The 16,403-nt window shown below is 44.3% G+C and overlaps 1 protein-coding gene across 2 annotated transcripts in view; it reads right to left on the reverse strand.

The window, feature by feature from the left end:
* Positions 1–16,403, reverse strand: part of CDH18 (cadherin 18) — a 284,990-nt gene that overhangs the window by 191,681 nt on the left and 76,906 nt on the right. For both annotated transcript variants that reach the window (XM_054985367.1, XM_054985366.1), the window contains exon 2: positions 13,179–13,473. In XM_054985367.1, coding sequence (XP_054841342.1) covers positions 13,179–13,473 — 295 coding nt within the window. The remainder of the gene's footprint in view (positions 1–13,178; positions 13,474–16,403) is intronic.

Raw genomic sequence — 16,403 nt, forward strand, 5'->3', positions numbered from 1 at the left:
CAATGACACCAAAATTGCACGGAACACAGTCCTCCCTTTAAAACATTGACTTGCCGAGTTTGAGAACAGGCAACAATGAATGCTGTGTTTATGGACCCCGAGCTATGCTTCGGTAAGGCGCAAGTCAAGGTGAGTGCTGGGCTGCTGTGCCCACATGCGCTCACACACCGTTCTTACCAGGGTGGGGGGAGCTGGGGAAACAAGGCTGTTTTTGTGCTTAACCCAAAACTGCATTGTCCAAAAGCCAATCGATCTGACGAGCTTCTCCTCAAGCATGTGAAAACTCACACAACAATGGACTCCAAGGAAGGCAAGTGTTGGTGGGCACTCACAATGGTGGGAAACTTACTAGCAAAGCTGTACCACCACAGCATGCCACCATGGTGCACAAGCAGGAAAACACTCCAATGCCAAATGGCATCGGAACAGCAAAATTAAAAAAAAAATCCTGCTTTAGAGAAAAAGCCAATAAATTATTACCATGAGTCCTGTTGTTATGCTATGTTTCCCTCTGCCTTGTAGTTTTGTTTGAACAATGAGGAGTGAATCCTCCTCACCCCAATCTGCTGTGCAGCAGCCCAAGACTCCCTGTTTAATCCTGCCGGCGGCCGGCCTATCCTTGCGCTGTAAAAGTGCACAGAAAGGGAGAACTAGATGCTGGTTTTTTTCCTTCACAGAAAGGGAAGTAGAGGGAGAACAGCCCTCTTTCCCCCTCTATTTTTCACTAGTAAAAGTGAGAGACTGGACAGGTTGATGGCTGCTGCCAGTCTCCCTTTCCGACTAAAACCGTTAACCCAGGGGCGAATGAAAAGGAAGGAGGAGAAATCACAGGACAAGGAGCAATGAAAGATTGACAGAAAATAATAATAATAAAAAATCTGACCAGATCAGTCCTTCCACTTGGAATACTGATCTGGAAAGACTTGGCTGTGTGTGCATGTGCAAGTGTGCAATGCACACACCTGCTACCTCCCTGTTTTTTAAAGCTGGCTTAACAGTTTTAATCAGAAAAGTCCAGAAAGCCAGAAGGCTTTCTGAGCAAGATGAAATCCTTCCTGCTGCTCCTCAACCTACTATCTTTGGAGGACTTCTTTAGTCCCATTGGTGGCATTAGCACCATAGCACCTAAGTGAAGGACAGCAGCAGCCGAAGGCCACTGAATGGGCACGAACCAGCTCCACATGCCTGGGACCTCCTCCTCCGTGCAGCTCTCCTTTAATAATTACTTGTTCTTTCGAATTTTCACACTACTATGTATATCATGAGCCTTTGCAGGAGCTAGGAACTCAGAGAATGAAGGAGACGCCTGTCTCCTCAAACCCATGTGTGCACAGCTACATGGATGTTGCATCGTGTGTAAAAAGGCACAGAAAGGGATGGCGGTTGGCAATTGCGACACTGGCACCAATGACGCCATGCCGTCTGCTGCTCCCCTCCCCAATGCAAAGCAAGCCTTTTGTGATTTGATCCCTACAAGCCAGTCAATATCAATGTCATTGCTCAGGAAGTGATGAAGAAAAAATGCACTCATGCACACTGCACTCATCCCTTTCTTGCCAATGGAGCTAACTCCAAGACATCAGTCTCTCCCCTTTAGATCCAGTTGGTTGCATGTTGAATACAGACACACTTGCTGTTAAGGTAAACAAGATGCCGCCTCTGCACAGTAAGAACCAAAACAAAACACACAAGCATATGCGTATGAGGGGAGTTGTTACAGCCTTGATTCCCAAATCTGTCCTGCTGTTCTCGAAATCACGTTAATGAGCTGAACCAGCGATTTCTTTGTGCATTTTTGGTTCTCTTTTTCATTATGTACTCCCATAGGAACCAGCATACATTTACCATTATAATCATATGTACAAACTGGTCAGATTAAAAAAAAATCCCAAGACTTCTTTCTCTTGCACATTGAACCACTGCTGCTGCACACCCAGAGATGCCCAAAGTTTTTCAAGAAAAGTTTGCACATGTATATGGGAGTTGCTGGGTTGTGATCATATGTCCTGTGACACAAAGTTCATTCCTAGTACTGCCACTTCTTAAGGCTTTTTCCTTCAACCCAAAGGTACCATCAAATATACCTTGGGAGGTATTAATAACAGCATGGTAATTAGGATAGCTGACCACTAGGCACAGGGATGGTTAAAGGAACACAGTTATTAAGATTTAAGTTGAAAGGAAGGGCAAAGTTTGCTGTAGTGGTTAAGAGTGCAGGACTCTAATCTGGAGAACCGGGTTTGATTCCTCACTCCTCCACTTGAAGCCAGCTGGGTGATCTTGGGTAAGTCACACAGCTTCTAGGAGCTCTCTCAGCCCCACCCACCTCACAGGGTGTTTATTGTTGTGGGAATAATAATGACATAATTTGTAAATACCTCTGAGTGGGTGCTAAGTCATCCTGAATGGCGGTATACAAATTGAATGTTGTTGTTGTTATTATTAAAAGTATACCAACACACACACAAAAGGTCTAACTACTGTCCTCTATACATCCCATATAGATACAGAAACCATTGTATTCCCATTACATTTATACCCACCACATACACTTGCTTTGGCTGCTCTGTTAACCATCTTTTCCGGGATTTATTTCTTCCACAGTGTTTTTCCTCAGTCTTCCCTCCAACTATCTCTTTGTCCAGCTGCCACTAACTGATCCTCACAGACTCTTTTCAGCCTTAGAATGTTCAAACTTCTTCCAATCAGGCACCCAGCCTTCCAACTCAGCCAATCACAGGCAAGCTACGCAGGGATCAATTGTCTTCAAGTTCTGAACTCCTCCTCCTCCTCCTCCTCCTCCTCCTCAACACACTCTCACGACAGAAATGCCTAGTCATTTTATATTTTACTATTTGTTATTTATCTGAAGTCCTAATTCCATCATATGCTTAGCACTAGAAGCCAGGTAGCCCCTTGGTTTACTGAGGAGTTGTGGGAGATGAAAAGACAAGGGAGATGGCTAGAGCAACAGTGGAGGAAGACTTGAGATGAATCCAATGAAAGATGTGTGAAAGCTCATTATAAACTGTACTCTGTTACCGTTGTGTTTGCACAGCCTAGGTCAGTAGCACTGTACCGGGTGGTCAGAGGCATTTTGGGATCTGGCCTGCAGGAGATGTTTGACTGCTTGGTGGCCTACTGTGCTCAACACTTTGTAGATAAAATCTCACACATCTTTGGACTTGGAGTCTACATTAGCAGTTACAGTGTTTGAAGGAAAATCAAAAAGAGTCCAGTAGCACCTTTAAGACTAACCAATTTTATTTTAGCATAAGCTTTCGAGAATCAAGTTCTCTTCGTCAGATGCCTGATACAGAGACTGGTCAAACACAGAAGAGCAAGAGAGGGAAGAGGCAATTAGGGGGGGAGGGGGAGGGAGCAATCAAAACATTCCTTTGCTAGTATATGTAAACATCTCCTTTTGGTGTGTGTATCAGTTGGCTTCAAAGGAGTTTGCCCTGTTAGTTTGTAGAAGCCAAACAGCTAGACCATCCAATTCCAATGCAGTATGGGCCTTCGGTAACCACAGCTCTCCCTGCCAGATGCATCTGACAAAGAGATCTGTGGTTCCCGAAAGCCCACGCCAGGTACCACTGAGCTCCCCCAGACGCCACCTCTGTAAAGGAAATCTGTTACCTGTGGTAATGTGATAACCATTCATAGTCCCTATTCAGTCCCAGCTTGACACAGTCAAATTTGCATATGAATTCCAGTTCAGCAGCCTCCCGTTGGATTTTGTTTTTGAAAGGTTTCTGTTGAACTACAGCGACCTTTAAGTCTTTGATGGAATGTCCTGGTAGGTTGAAGTGTTCTCCCACTGGTTTCTGGACGTTTCCATTTCTAATGTCAGATTTGTGTCCATTTATTCTTTTGCGTAGAGGTTGGCTGGTTTGTATCAGGCATCTGACGAAGAGAACTTGATTCTCGAAAGCTTATGCTAAAATAAAATTGGTTAGTCTTAAAGGTGCTACTGGACTCTTTTTGATTTTGCTACCACAGACTAACACGGCTAACTTCTCTGCATCAGTGTTTGAAGGGACCAGGGTGTTGACTCGTCCAGTTGTTTGGGATACTTTACAGTTTATTCAGTCTGAGGATGTGGACAGGATCCTTGGAAGTTGGAATTCTACCAGCTGCTTGTATGACCTTTGCCCTTCCTGGCTCCTTAAATATGATGTGAGTGGGTGGGCTGGCTGGTTTACTATGTCTGAGAGGTGGTCAATGCCTCCTTGTGGGAGGGATGGCTCTCCCCAGCTTTGAAACAGGCTGTGGTGTGCCTACTTCTAAAGAAGTCTATCCTGGACCTAGGAGATCTCAGTAATTATCAAGCAGTTGAAGGCATATCTTGGCAAAAGAAGGTGATAGACTTATTTTTTGAAAATGAAAGCTGAGAATTCAGAGAACTGAGCCAGTTTGGTGGGGTGGTTAAGAGTGGCAGGACTGTTATCTGGAGAACCAGGTTTGATTCCCCACTCCTCCTCTTGAAGCCAGTAGGGTGACCTTGGGTCAGTCACAGCCCTTCCAGAGCTCTCTCAGCCCCACCCACCTCACAGGGCAATTGTTGTGGGGATAATAACAACATACTTGGTAAACCACTCTAAGTGGGCATTAATTTGTCCTGAAGTATGGTATGTAAATCAAATGCTATTATCGTCATCATTATTATAGTATATTCAGATAACAGTATTCCAGAACAGATTTTTTTTCAAAAGTTGCAAAATATCCTGATGGCCTGATGGTGTGTGTGTTGTAACTTCTGGAGTACTGGAGCAGGGAACTGTGGGGAAACCTTCATGTGGAAGCCCCAGTGCTGTTGCACTTAACCTGCAGCTGCACCAGCAATGAGGAAACCACAAAATCCCATTTGTGTGGAAGACACTAGGGTTCTACTTTCAGTTACTTGTCAATCTTTAAACAGTTTGAACTGTGGCACCTGGACCTGCTAGCAGGAAAAGTCACAGAGGGATAGCCCAAGTTTTCCATGGGTTCCAAATGACAGGAAACATGAAGAAGAATTAAGTCCTACCTCACCAGATGACAAAGCTTCTAGCAAAAATCAAATGACAAACCTTTGATGGGATTGTAAGGTTGCAGAGTGCAGACTTTTGAATCCTATTATATAAAAAGGCTAAGTGTATTCAAGACAACTCACTTCCTACTTTGGTGTGCCGCCAGAGGACACTGCTGTGGAGGGAAGCCCAGATGAGGCAGCCAGACCTCCAGAGAGTGCATCATGGCAGGAAAACCAGGCCAGGATCAGGAGCGGACCAGGCAGCATTGCTTGCCCCTCATCTTCACCCACCTGGGATCAGGAGCAGAGTAGGTGGCAATGCTCACCCCCCACCTTCACCCAGCTGGGATCAGGAGCAGAGCAGGTGGCAATGCCCTCCTGCCCTTCACCCAGTTAGGATCAGGAGGGGACCAGGTAGCAATACCCACCTTCACCTGGCTGGGATCAGGCATGGAGCAGGTGGCAATGCCCACCCCACCTTCACCCAGCTGGGATCAGGCATGTAGCAGGGGGCAACGTCCAATCCCTCTTCACCCAGCTAGGATCAGGAGCAGAGCAGGGAGCAATGCCCACCCCCCATCTTCACCCAGCCAGGATGAGGCATGCTGCTAGAGCCAATGTCCACTTCCCCTTCTCTCTGCCAGAACCAGGCATGGAGCAGGTTGTAATACCTGCCCCCCTTCACTCAACCGAGATCAGGCACGGAGCAGAAGGCAATGCCCACCTCTCTGCACCCAGCCAGAATCAGGAGCGGAGCAACTGGCAATGCCCACCCCCCGACTTCACCTAGCTGGGATGAGGCGCGATGCAGGAGGCAATGTGCACCCCCCTTCACTTTACTAGAATCAGGCATGGTGCAGGTTGCAATACCTGTTCCCCTTCACCTGGCCGGGATCTGGTGTGGAACAGGTGGTTATACCACCCCCCCTTTATCCAGCCAGAATCAGGTGCAGAGCAGGAGGGAATTCCTGCCTCCCTTCACCCAGCTGGTAGCAGTAGTGCAGCATGTGGAAATTCCCACAACCTTTTACCTGGCCAGGATCAGGAGCATAGCACGTGACAATGTCTTCCCCCTGTCTTCACCCAGCTGGGATCAGTCACAGAGGAGGAGGCAATACCCACCTGCCTGCCCTCCCCTTTCTAGAGCCCATTGTATTTTTTCCCACAATGGGCTTTGTTACTAGTATAACAATAAAGACCAGCAGGATTTGAGTTCAGTGGCATCTTACAAACCAACAAAATTTTGTTGCTCTGCAAAGTGTTACTGGACCCAAATCCTACTGTTCTACTGCAGACCAGAATGGCTACCTAGCTGAAACTATCTACAATAAAGACCAGTAAGTTAAAGCTGCTGTCACTTATTCCTCCTTTCGTCCTTTTGTCTACCTTTGTTGAAAAGTAGCAAGCAGGATTCCATGTTTGGCTTGCAACAGGTGGGGAAGGAAAATGTGGATGGAACAAGCAGCAGAGGTATGGCAAGACGCAGCCATGTTGAGTACTTCATCTCCTACTCCTTCGGTAAATATCTAGGTAAACATAAATTCATATGTATCAGGATAAACATATAGAGCAACCTTGGAACTGAATGCTGATGGAATACCTGTCTCAACTAAAAATCAAAATGCAACAGGACAGCTGACATAGAGATTCACAATGACTCTGTCATTCCAGACAGGAAGACTATAGTTCCAGGAAATGAAGGCTCACAGTGATTTGCTCCTCTGACCATTTCCAGAAAACCTTCTTCTAAAATTATTGCTCTGAGAAATTACGCCTCTTTAGAGTATATGCAAATATTTGGACGGAAAGCCATTTAATTATTCATCCCCAGCATAAAAACAAATGAATCCCATCACTATTTATTAGCAGTTCTGTCTGAAAGACAAGAGACAGTGCCACCATGAAAGGAAAAGAAATCGATTAGACTAATTAGATAGGAAGCAAATGGTTGTAGGGGGTGGGGAGAAGACTCAAAACCAGCTGCAAGCAAAGAATCCAATTATCAAAAGGTCACCTGTATTTCAGGCATCTCATCTCATCCTTTGAGTGGCACTTTTCATCTCCTTCCAACATTAGTCTGATGGATTTATCTGAGATGTGGTGAAAATGAAATTCTTGATACAGTGGGCCCACCCACTTTTCTCTCTCCTAAATCCTCCCTATGTAAAGCAACAGAGGTATCAAAGAAGAGCGGTACTGCAACTACCAGCTAAGCCGAGGTTAGGTGATACAGAAAGCAAAGGATATTCTAAACTTCTGCCTGCCCAGAGTCCTGAATTGTTCATTTTGAGAGCTAAACTACAAGAGATGAATTACACGAGGACACTCACATAAAGGGAGTCGCAATGTTAGCTGGGAAGTGGAGTTTTAAAAGACTCCATCAATTTCCCCTCTCTACAGAGTAGCAAAGATGGCTCCTCAGAAGGGTTGTTTATTTCCTCTTTGACTCCTAGAAGGGGAGGTGAAACTTACAGAGCCTTTGGGAGGTGAAAAGGAAATAAATGAACCAGCGATCTTTGCTGGCTTTGTAGAGAGGGGAAATTGACAAAGCCTTCCTGTCCGTCTTTTAAAACTCAGCTTCACAGCTAACATTGTGACTCCCTTCATGTGAGCGTCCTCGTGTAATTTGTCTCTTGTAGTTTAGCTCTGAGGGGAGGGGGGAATATTAACATTTTGCCTTTATTGGCTTCTCTGCCCATATAGTCATTGCCTAGCAGGAGTCCATTCACTGACAGCAACAGATTGCAAAAGCTTAGAAGCAATACAGTGAGTTGAGGGAAGAGGATGAGATTTCGTTGGCTCAATAATGTTCCTGACGAACATTCCCTTTTCCAAATGGATATCAATAACCATTACAATGGGAGAAAGGTGGGGTATACATTTTGTAAAATAAATAACGCCCTCCTTATCTTTAGAGGGATTTGAGAATATCACAAAATAACTGCTAAAAAAGGTAGTTTCGAGTGTGTAGCTATGTTGGTCTGCCGTCAAAGAGCAAGAGCTGGGTTCAATTCTAGTTGGCCTTTAAGTTGCTGTTGGACCCGGTTCTTGCTAAACAATGTTCATCTGTTCTCAACATGCAGGATGGTTCCAGTATAGCACTCCATAACCATTCATTAATCATCACAGCCCATTTGCTCTTTAGAAGGTTTTAAAACCTGCCCCATTAGTAAAAGCATTTTTATGTCAATGTATGTCCATGATCACAGACAGAAGCTCACACTTAACAATACATCCCCTCCCTCTCCCACCAATGTAAGGTAGCACACAATTCCATATAATTCATTGCAACCAATCTACATTAAAAGAAAAAGAAAAAAAACTGGCTAAAACATCTTTGACCAGCCCAAGATGCATAGATCACTTAGTTTTCACAGCCACTTGTTACAATCTGTTTCGTTTTCAGGGACAGATTTTTGTCAGTGATGAAAGATTAATGCAGGCATAATCTGAGTTTTTTCCCCTCCCTTCCAAACTAATCAAAAGTGGTGTCAATAAAAGTCTGAAGGGCCAGCTTGTGAGTATTTTGCAAAAAAAATTCAAACCGTATATGCATGCACAACTTATGACTGGCAACATATGAGTAGGTTTAATTTTATCTGCACCCAGGTATACAATGCAGCAAGGGAAGACATTGGAAAGGCACGTTCCTTTGCATCCAATTAGCCCTATCTATAATGCTGTCAACTGTGTTTATCACTGCATCTGAGAGCCCAACAAGATTTGTGATGAAATCTCCTGGTAAGTGTGTGTGCACACATGTTTGTACGTGAATTGCTATCAAGTCACAGCTGACTTATGGCAACCCCTGCTGGGGTTTTCAAGCAAGAAATGAACAGATATGCTTGCTATTTCCTGCCTCTGCATAGTGACCCGGGTCTTTCTTAGTGGTTTCCCATCCAATAACAAACCAAGGCCAACCCTGCAAAGATTCTGAGATCTGATGAGATCAAGCTGCCCTAGGTTATCTAGGTCAGGGGGCTAATATGTTTCATCTTCTGAAAAATACATCCATTTGTTGTGCAGGTCTTACAGTGCTAGTAGCAAGCTCTCAGAATAAAATAAATATATAATGCTAATAGTCCTAGAGAGCAGCTGACTTGCATGTGCCACAGAGACCTAATGCCTTCCCAAAGAACCCTGGTGATCCAAACAGCAGAAATGGAGGTCCATCAAGCCAATGAAGCTCAAAGCTGATAGCTCAAGGCATCTGAGAATTAAAAAAAAAGCCAAACTGCATGCTAAATGATGGGCAAGGCCCATGGAGACCAATTTTATGTCACTACAATCTTGCCAGATAGAAACTTTAAAAAACAACCTGTCATGGGCTGGGCCAGGCCAGCCCAAGCAGGGTGGTTCAAGTCCAAACCTTAATGCCAGAGCCTGAGGGGAGTTCCAAGAGCTAAAGCCAGGTCAAACTGGTGGTCAGAGCACAAGATAACACCTTGAATGAGTCCAGAGTCCACAAGCAAGGTCAGGCATAGTCCAAGGTCAGTTACCAATAGCATTAGGTCCAAAGGCATGCACATGCCAGGTCCACAGAACACAGTGTGGTTGCAGCCAGTAGACACGTTGCTTCCACACATCCGGCAGTTCCTCCAGACTGGCTCTTATAGCCAGGTGTGGTTTTCAGCCGGCTGCTGGGGCTCCATCCTGACGCTACTCATCGTCACTCTCCAGCAGCTGGCGTTGGCTCAAAAGGCGAGCACTGCGCCGTCTCTCCTGCAGTTCCAGTCTCTGGCACTGCCTGCGGCATTCCTTGGGCGTGGGTGAACCTGGGGGGGTGGAGACTCTTGGCTGCGCTGCACCTGTAGAAGTCCCTGGCTGAGCTTCCCCTGTGGTATTGGAGCCAGAGGGTGCTGGTGTCTCAGCTGCTGGCTGCAAGCTCTGATCAGCCAGCAGCTGTTGCTCCTGATTGCCGGCTTCTGCTGAATCAGGGCTAGGGCTGGCTACACAGGGCTCCTCTTCTTCTGAGGAGTCCTGGCTGGCTACACGAGGCTCCTCTCCTCCAGAGGAGACCTCACTCTCAGACTGGGCCATGACACAACCTATTGAAATGCAATGCCAGTAAGAAGGTTCCATGTTTGTTGGTGGTTTGGGGTGTGCCAGAGGGCATTAAACAACAGGATACAGAAATGGTGAATTCTTCATTTCAGTCTATTGAATCTTGAGGATTTTCACATCTCTCCTCTATAAGCTTTAAGCACTTCTGGAATAGTTTAAAGCCGGGCTCATGTTGAGGGGGAACACAGAGGTCACCAAAGAGGTCACATGTCAGGTGGCCCCATCCACCTGATTCTTGGCCATTTTGAGCCCGTTTCGGCCTGGATTTGGGACTGAAATGGCCCGGATTGGGCCTCTGATGGGTGGTGGTCACTCTCCCGCTCATCAGCAGCCCGATCCTAACCATTTTGGGCCCAATTTCAGCCCTGAATGGCCAGGATTGGGTCCAAAACAGCCAGAATAGGTGATGTCAGGGGGTGTGGCATATGCAAATCAGTTATACTAATGACACACTTCTGGTGATGGGAAGAGGTGTGGCATATGCTAATGAGTTATGCTAATGAGTTCCTCCAGCTCTTTTTCTACAAAATGACCCCTGGTTTAAAGAAATTAAATCTGATCTTACTGTTGAGCATTGGGTCTGAATATTTATGCATGGAGTAGAATATAATTTATTAAAAATCTACACTTTGAATAATAAAATCTGCACTTTGAATAATAAAATTATATATTGTTCGTGTGGTCTGGGATCTGTGGTCCCTTTGTGTATTCAGATTGTTGAGACCAGTCCTTTTGATTGTTTTGTTGTCTTACTAAAGAAAGAACAAATATCCTAGCCACAGATTTTAAATTGTAGCACCTACCTACAAGCAGATAAGTGAATTCAAATAGAATTATGATCAGTCAGAAAACTGAGTAACATTTAGTTTGGTTGGGAATTGAATGGCAAGCAAAGCCATGCTTATAAAAACAGCAGTTTCTAAATTATAAACACAGTTTGCAGTGAGTAAGAGTGGAAACGAACCCACAGGCCAAATGCAAGACACTCATATCCGTCACCTCTTTCCCACCAGCCGCTACACCAGCCCACAAAACAAAGACACAAACAAAAAGTGGAAGCAAATGACTTGCACTGATTAAGATGTTTACTGAGCAGATAGCTCTCGAGTACAAGTGATCTAAATCCTGCTATACAATAAGTAATGGGAAAGGGCTCTTGCAGTAAAAGACACTTCCTCAGTTACATCTCATTCTCTAGCTTCACAATTGACTTGTGCTCAAGAAACAGAGCCAGAATGGAGATGACGGAATAGGGAAACACAACTAGCAAGAGGCTCCAGTGAAAATGCTTCTCATTTAAATTGTATGATAACTGAGCAATAACATGTACACAACAAGCTATGCCAGTAGGAACAGATTTAGCAGAATGGTATCCCTGAATTAAAAAAAAAAATTGCTCCCTGCCCCAACCTACCAAGTGCTGTTCTTGAACATCCATTCCCCCAACTCTAACTACCATCATTGAAGTAGAAGAGTAGAAGCCTGCAACCTGTCCTCTCTTTGAGTGGTGGCTAAACTTGGTGCCCTTCTATTGATCTCCTCACCTTTGTTTGTTCCTCATCCACCAAAAAGGAGATAGCAGGTGGTAGCATTGCACAGAGAGAAGAAAAAAAGTTTGTGGATGCTCCTTGTAGCTGATGATTCACTCACTGGTCCTCTCTGTGGCAGCGGAGGAGGAACAGCGTACCCTTCCTGGGTGTGCGTGGTAGAAAGGGCACAGGTCAGATCCTATTAGCAATCGTTTTTTCTGAAATTCTTCAAATCCTGAATCTAGCCCTGACCTCATCCATCCTAAATATGGGGGTTTTTTTCTAGTATAGCAAAATAAGTTAAAAGTTTGGTGTAAGGGAGAAAAGATGCACAAGTTCGAGAGAATGAATGGGACGAGAGTCCCAAGCAAAGTAAAAATTACCTTCTATCTAATTCCTATTCTCTAAAAAGCTATAGAGACAGTGGAGGAAAATAATCAGGAAAGCTAGGCAGATCGCAGGTACATGTAAATATAAAATTGTTATTTTCTTTCATAAGACTTCCTAAGTTTTAAGAAAATCATGGCTATGCAATTTCTGCTCATATAATCTATCTATGTATATACAAACTAGAGGCCGATATCCAGTCCACCATCTTTCCACAGGCAAGAAACAGAGCCTGAGGTTAGGGTTGCCAACCTCCAGGTGGTGGCTGAAGATTTCCCAGAATTATAACAGATCTCCAGGCCACAGAAATCAGTTCCTCTGGAGAAAACAGCTGCTTTGGAAGGTGGACACTATGGCATTATACCTTGCTGAAGTCCCTCACTTCCCCAAACCCCAACTTCTGCAGGCTCCACCCTCCAAATCTCCAGGAATTTCTCAACCTGGAGCTGGCACCCCTATCTAAGATGGCCTTTGTAAATGGAAGTGGGGTGTATCCTTGTTGTCACCGTGGCAGGGAGTAAGTTTAGTACCATCCTGGTGATTTACATCTTCATTTATTATACTATTAGTGAATTATAGACATTCATTTTAGAAAACAACATGCACATGGGGAAAATGCTTTGGTAAGATAACTGGAGAGACCAGAAGGATTACAGCAATGCATTAATGGCCGTTTCCACACACGTTGAATAATGCATTTTAGTTATCCTTTAGAAGTGGATTTTGTGTTTCACACATTAAAACCCAGTTCCAAATGATCCATTGAAAGTGCATTATCCAACGTGTGTGGAAGCAGCCATTTATTCTTTCACACACATACCAGCCATTTCTCAAGATTCTATCATTGCACTCCAGAGTGACCAGGAAACTTCATCTTGGATGAAGAAGCAGGATTATGTAGATAGCAACAGACTTCATTCCCAATGGCTAGGATCTCCAGGGAGGTGGAACTCCATCCTTTTACTGCATCCTTTTACTTCCTCTAACATATATGAATGGCTGTCATTTACTATATACAACCCCTAAAGATCTTTCCCATGTAGTTTTCTTCCCACCCATCACAATGTTAGACACACACCTAAATGTCATTATCACTTATTGCTTTTGATCATCAGTAAAACAGGAAAAGAGCAGCATTGCGCATGAAAAATGCCCATGTGCAAATTCTCAGTTATTTTTCTTACCCATATCAGACATCTCCGGCACAGTAACAATGTATGGTCCATCGGTGAATTTGGGCGCGTTGTCGTTGATGTCTTGGACTTTGATAATAAACTCCGATTCAGGCTCAAGCGGCTTGTTTGTCCTTCTATCAATAGCTTGGGCATGTAGCACATAGTGTGTCTTCTTCTCTCGATCTAGGCTTTTGGTTGAATGGATGTCTCCTGTAGTGTCATCAATAATAAATATAGTCCCAGCCCCTTCTCCAGTAAGGATGTATTTGACTGATCCATCACCTTTGTCAGAATTGGAGTGCAGCTGTAAAATGTAGAGACATAATATGCAATATAATACTTCAACATGATATAAATTTGTACAGATAAGCAAGATCTGTATGCTATAAATACTGCTGAGGAGAAGGGTGTTCAAATGTTGGCAGAACAAGCCAACCGATTCCCAAGTAACATTTGATTTAGCCAAATCACCAGAAATACAACAAAGACAGTTTGCTTGGCAGTACTAATTCTTATCCTTCATTTGGGAAAGAAGTGATTTAAAAAAATGAGGGAGTAAAGCAACATAGTGCCTTAGTATGCTTTCAAATTCCAACAGATTGGCAGATGTGCCAAGAATGGCAAAACTTTCAGGAAGAGAGAATTGCACCATTGATGGCCTACACTGGTTCAGGCTTCTTAATTCCTAGCTGGGGCATATCACATCTTTTACAGAACAGATTAGGAGAACAGGTTAGCATGAAAAACCCTGAAAACCCTCAACATACACATTGAGAATGGCTGCGGAAACAGGCATTGGCCTCACAGGGGAAAATTTCTACTAGCTATATGTAATCATAGAATCATAGAATCATAAGAGTTGGAAGAGGCCATACAGAACATCTAGTCCAACCCCCTGCCCAGTGAAGGATCAGCCTAAATCATCTCTGACAAATATTTGTCCAGCCTATTCTTGTAAACTGCCAGTGAAGGGGAGCTCACCACCTCCCTAGGCAGCTGATTCCACTTTTGAACTACTCTGACTGTGAAAAAGTTATTCCTAATATCCAGCTGGTACTTTTGTGCACGTAATTTAAGCCCATTGTTTCGGGTCCTACCCTCTGCTGCCAACTGGAACAGCTCCCTGCCGTCCTTCAAATGACAGCCTTTCAAATACTTAAAGAGAGCAATCATGTCCCCCCTCAATCTCCTCTTCTCCAAACTAAACATTCCCAAGGCCCTCAGTCTTTCCTCATAGGGCTCAGTCTCCAGATCCCTGATCATCCTCATCACTCACCTCTGCACCCTCTCGATTTTGTCCACATCCTTTTTAATGCTTTGCTATATAAATATTTTGTGTCTGTTTAATCTCAGTTAAGTAATGTGGGGCTTTGAATGTATGTTTATTCTAGTTAAAAATGCAGTCCTCTAAAGAAAAGGGGGGGGGGCTATGGATCCCAGGTCCTCTGGTGGGGGGATGGAGATCTCCTGCTCTCGCCTTCTGTCACCCACCACCACTCACCTAGCCAGCGAGAGGCATTTTGCAGCAGGCTGATCTGAGCCCCAAACAGGCCCATTTGGTGCCCAAATTGGCCCACTGTGAAATGCAGGAGTGTTCCTGGCCCCTGCATTATGATGTCACTTTCTGGGAATGATATCATCGTGCCACCACAGTAGCACTCCCGGCATCTGCACGATGATGTCACTTCCCAGGAGCGAGGTCATCAGACTTCCCCGGGAGAACTCCTGGACCCTGTATTCCAAAAGGTGAGTGCCAGGCCCCCTTCCCTCTAGGAGGGTAAGGGGATCTGGCAACACTGGCAAGGGCTGCATACATGAATGAAACATGCTGTGATGGGACAGTAGCCATACTCTAGGGAACCAAGTGAAATGCAGTTGACTCAAAGTGGACCAGAGGGAAAGTGTTTAGTTAATGTATGTGGAAGTCTGTGTCTGTGTGCATGAGTGTGCACAAGGGTAGAGGGAAGAAGTCTGTGTGTTTTACTTGGTGGCTGAAACCAGCCTATGTGGCAAGTGAACTTCTGGGAAGTCAGATAACTCCAGATACTTCTCTTTGGGGGATATTTTTAGCCTAAGTGGCAACTGTGAGGAAAATCAGTCTTTATTGCAGAGTCTTTGTAGAGACGTTTTGAAGATCTGTACCTATTTTGATTTTTTTTTACCCCACAGCCATCCCCACATGCTGGTCATTCTGTTATTTTACCACCTATAACTAAAACTTCCTATATTTTAAGTCAAACTGAGAAATAACCAAGGCAAGAACCTCTGGAGGCAGCGATAATCTAAGGTAACAGTAAGAAAGGCAGAGGGGCAGTATAATACAAGTCTAATAATGGTAAAAGTATAAAACGAGCAAAATGCCATACTATATGTTACCCGTATTCCCCCTTGAGGACTAATTGAAGCTTTGGTGGTGGGAGATTTAGACTTTGTAAGACCCTCAGAAGTAAAGATTTAACTTCCACATTCAGACCTTTCACCCTTGGTCAAAACAGCTACATACTTACTTGTAGTATTTTTTTAAAAAATGAAGGAAAGATTCAGCTGTGAATCTCCTACATCATGTCTTGACTAGAGATAGGCACGGACTGGAAAAAACCCAAACCATGTGGTTCATGGTTTGTCCAATTTCACAAATCACGAACCAAAAACTTTCATGAACTTTCCCCTGGTTCGCGAACTGGTTAATTTGGTTCATGAAAAAGACACATCCAGGTCAGAAAATCATCACTTCCGGGTCAGCAGAAAGTCACTTCCGGGCCAACAGAGGGTCATGTCTGGGTCAGCAGAAGGTCTGCGGGAAGTCCATCCCCTGTTGCCTAGGAAACTGATTGGCACCAGGCTGTCTGCAGTGACAAACCAAAAAATGAACCAAATGAACCAGCCTAAAATCCGTGGCAGTTCGTCAGAAATGGGATCTGACGAACTGTGGTTCACAAACCACGAACCGGCCTGGCTCGTGCTTAATTTTGGTTCGTATTTCAGTTCGTGCCCATCTCTAGTCTTGACTAGCCCTCAAAGCAACGGAAAAGTCACAGATATTTCCATAGTTTATGTTATCCTGCTACTGGTAAGTTCCTATTCCTAACCCAATTCCTATCTATACATCATGAATTGTTTCCTAGACCTCAAGCTGAAATTGTTCTGTTAATGGAAAACCAGTATAGGGTTAAAAAAGAGACATGCAGAAAATACATTGGCTTATATTTGTAAAACCTGAGAATGTCTTGTTGT

This window comes from Eublepharis macularius, chromosome 7 (assembly GCF_028583425.1).
Source record: "Eublepharis macularius isolate TG4126 chromosome 7, MPM_Emac_v1.0, whole genome shotgun sequence".
In the NCBI taxonomy this organism is placed as follows: domain Eukaryota; kingdom Metazoa; phylum Chordata; class Lepidosauria; order Squamata; family Eublepharidae; genus Eublepharis; species Eublepharis macularius.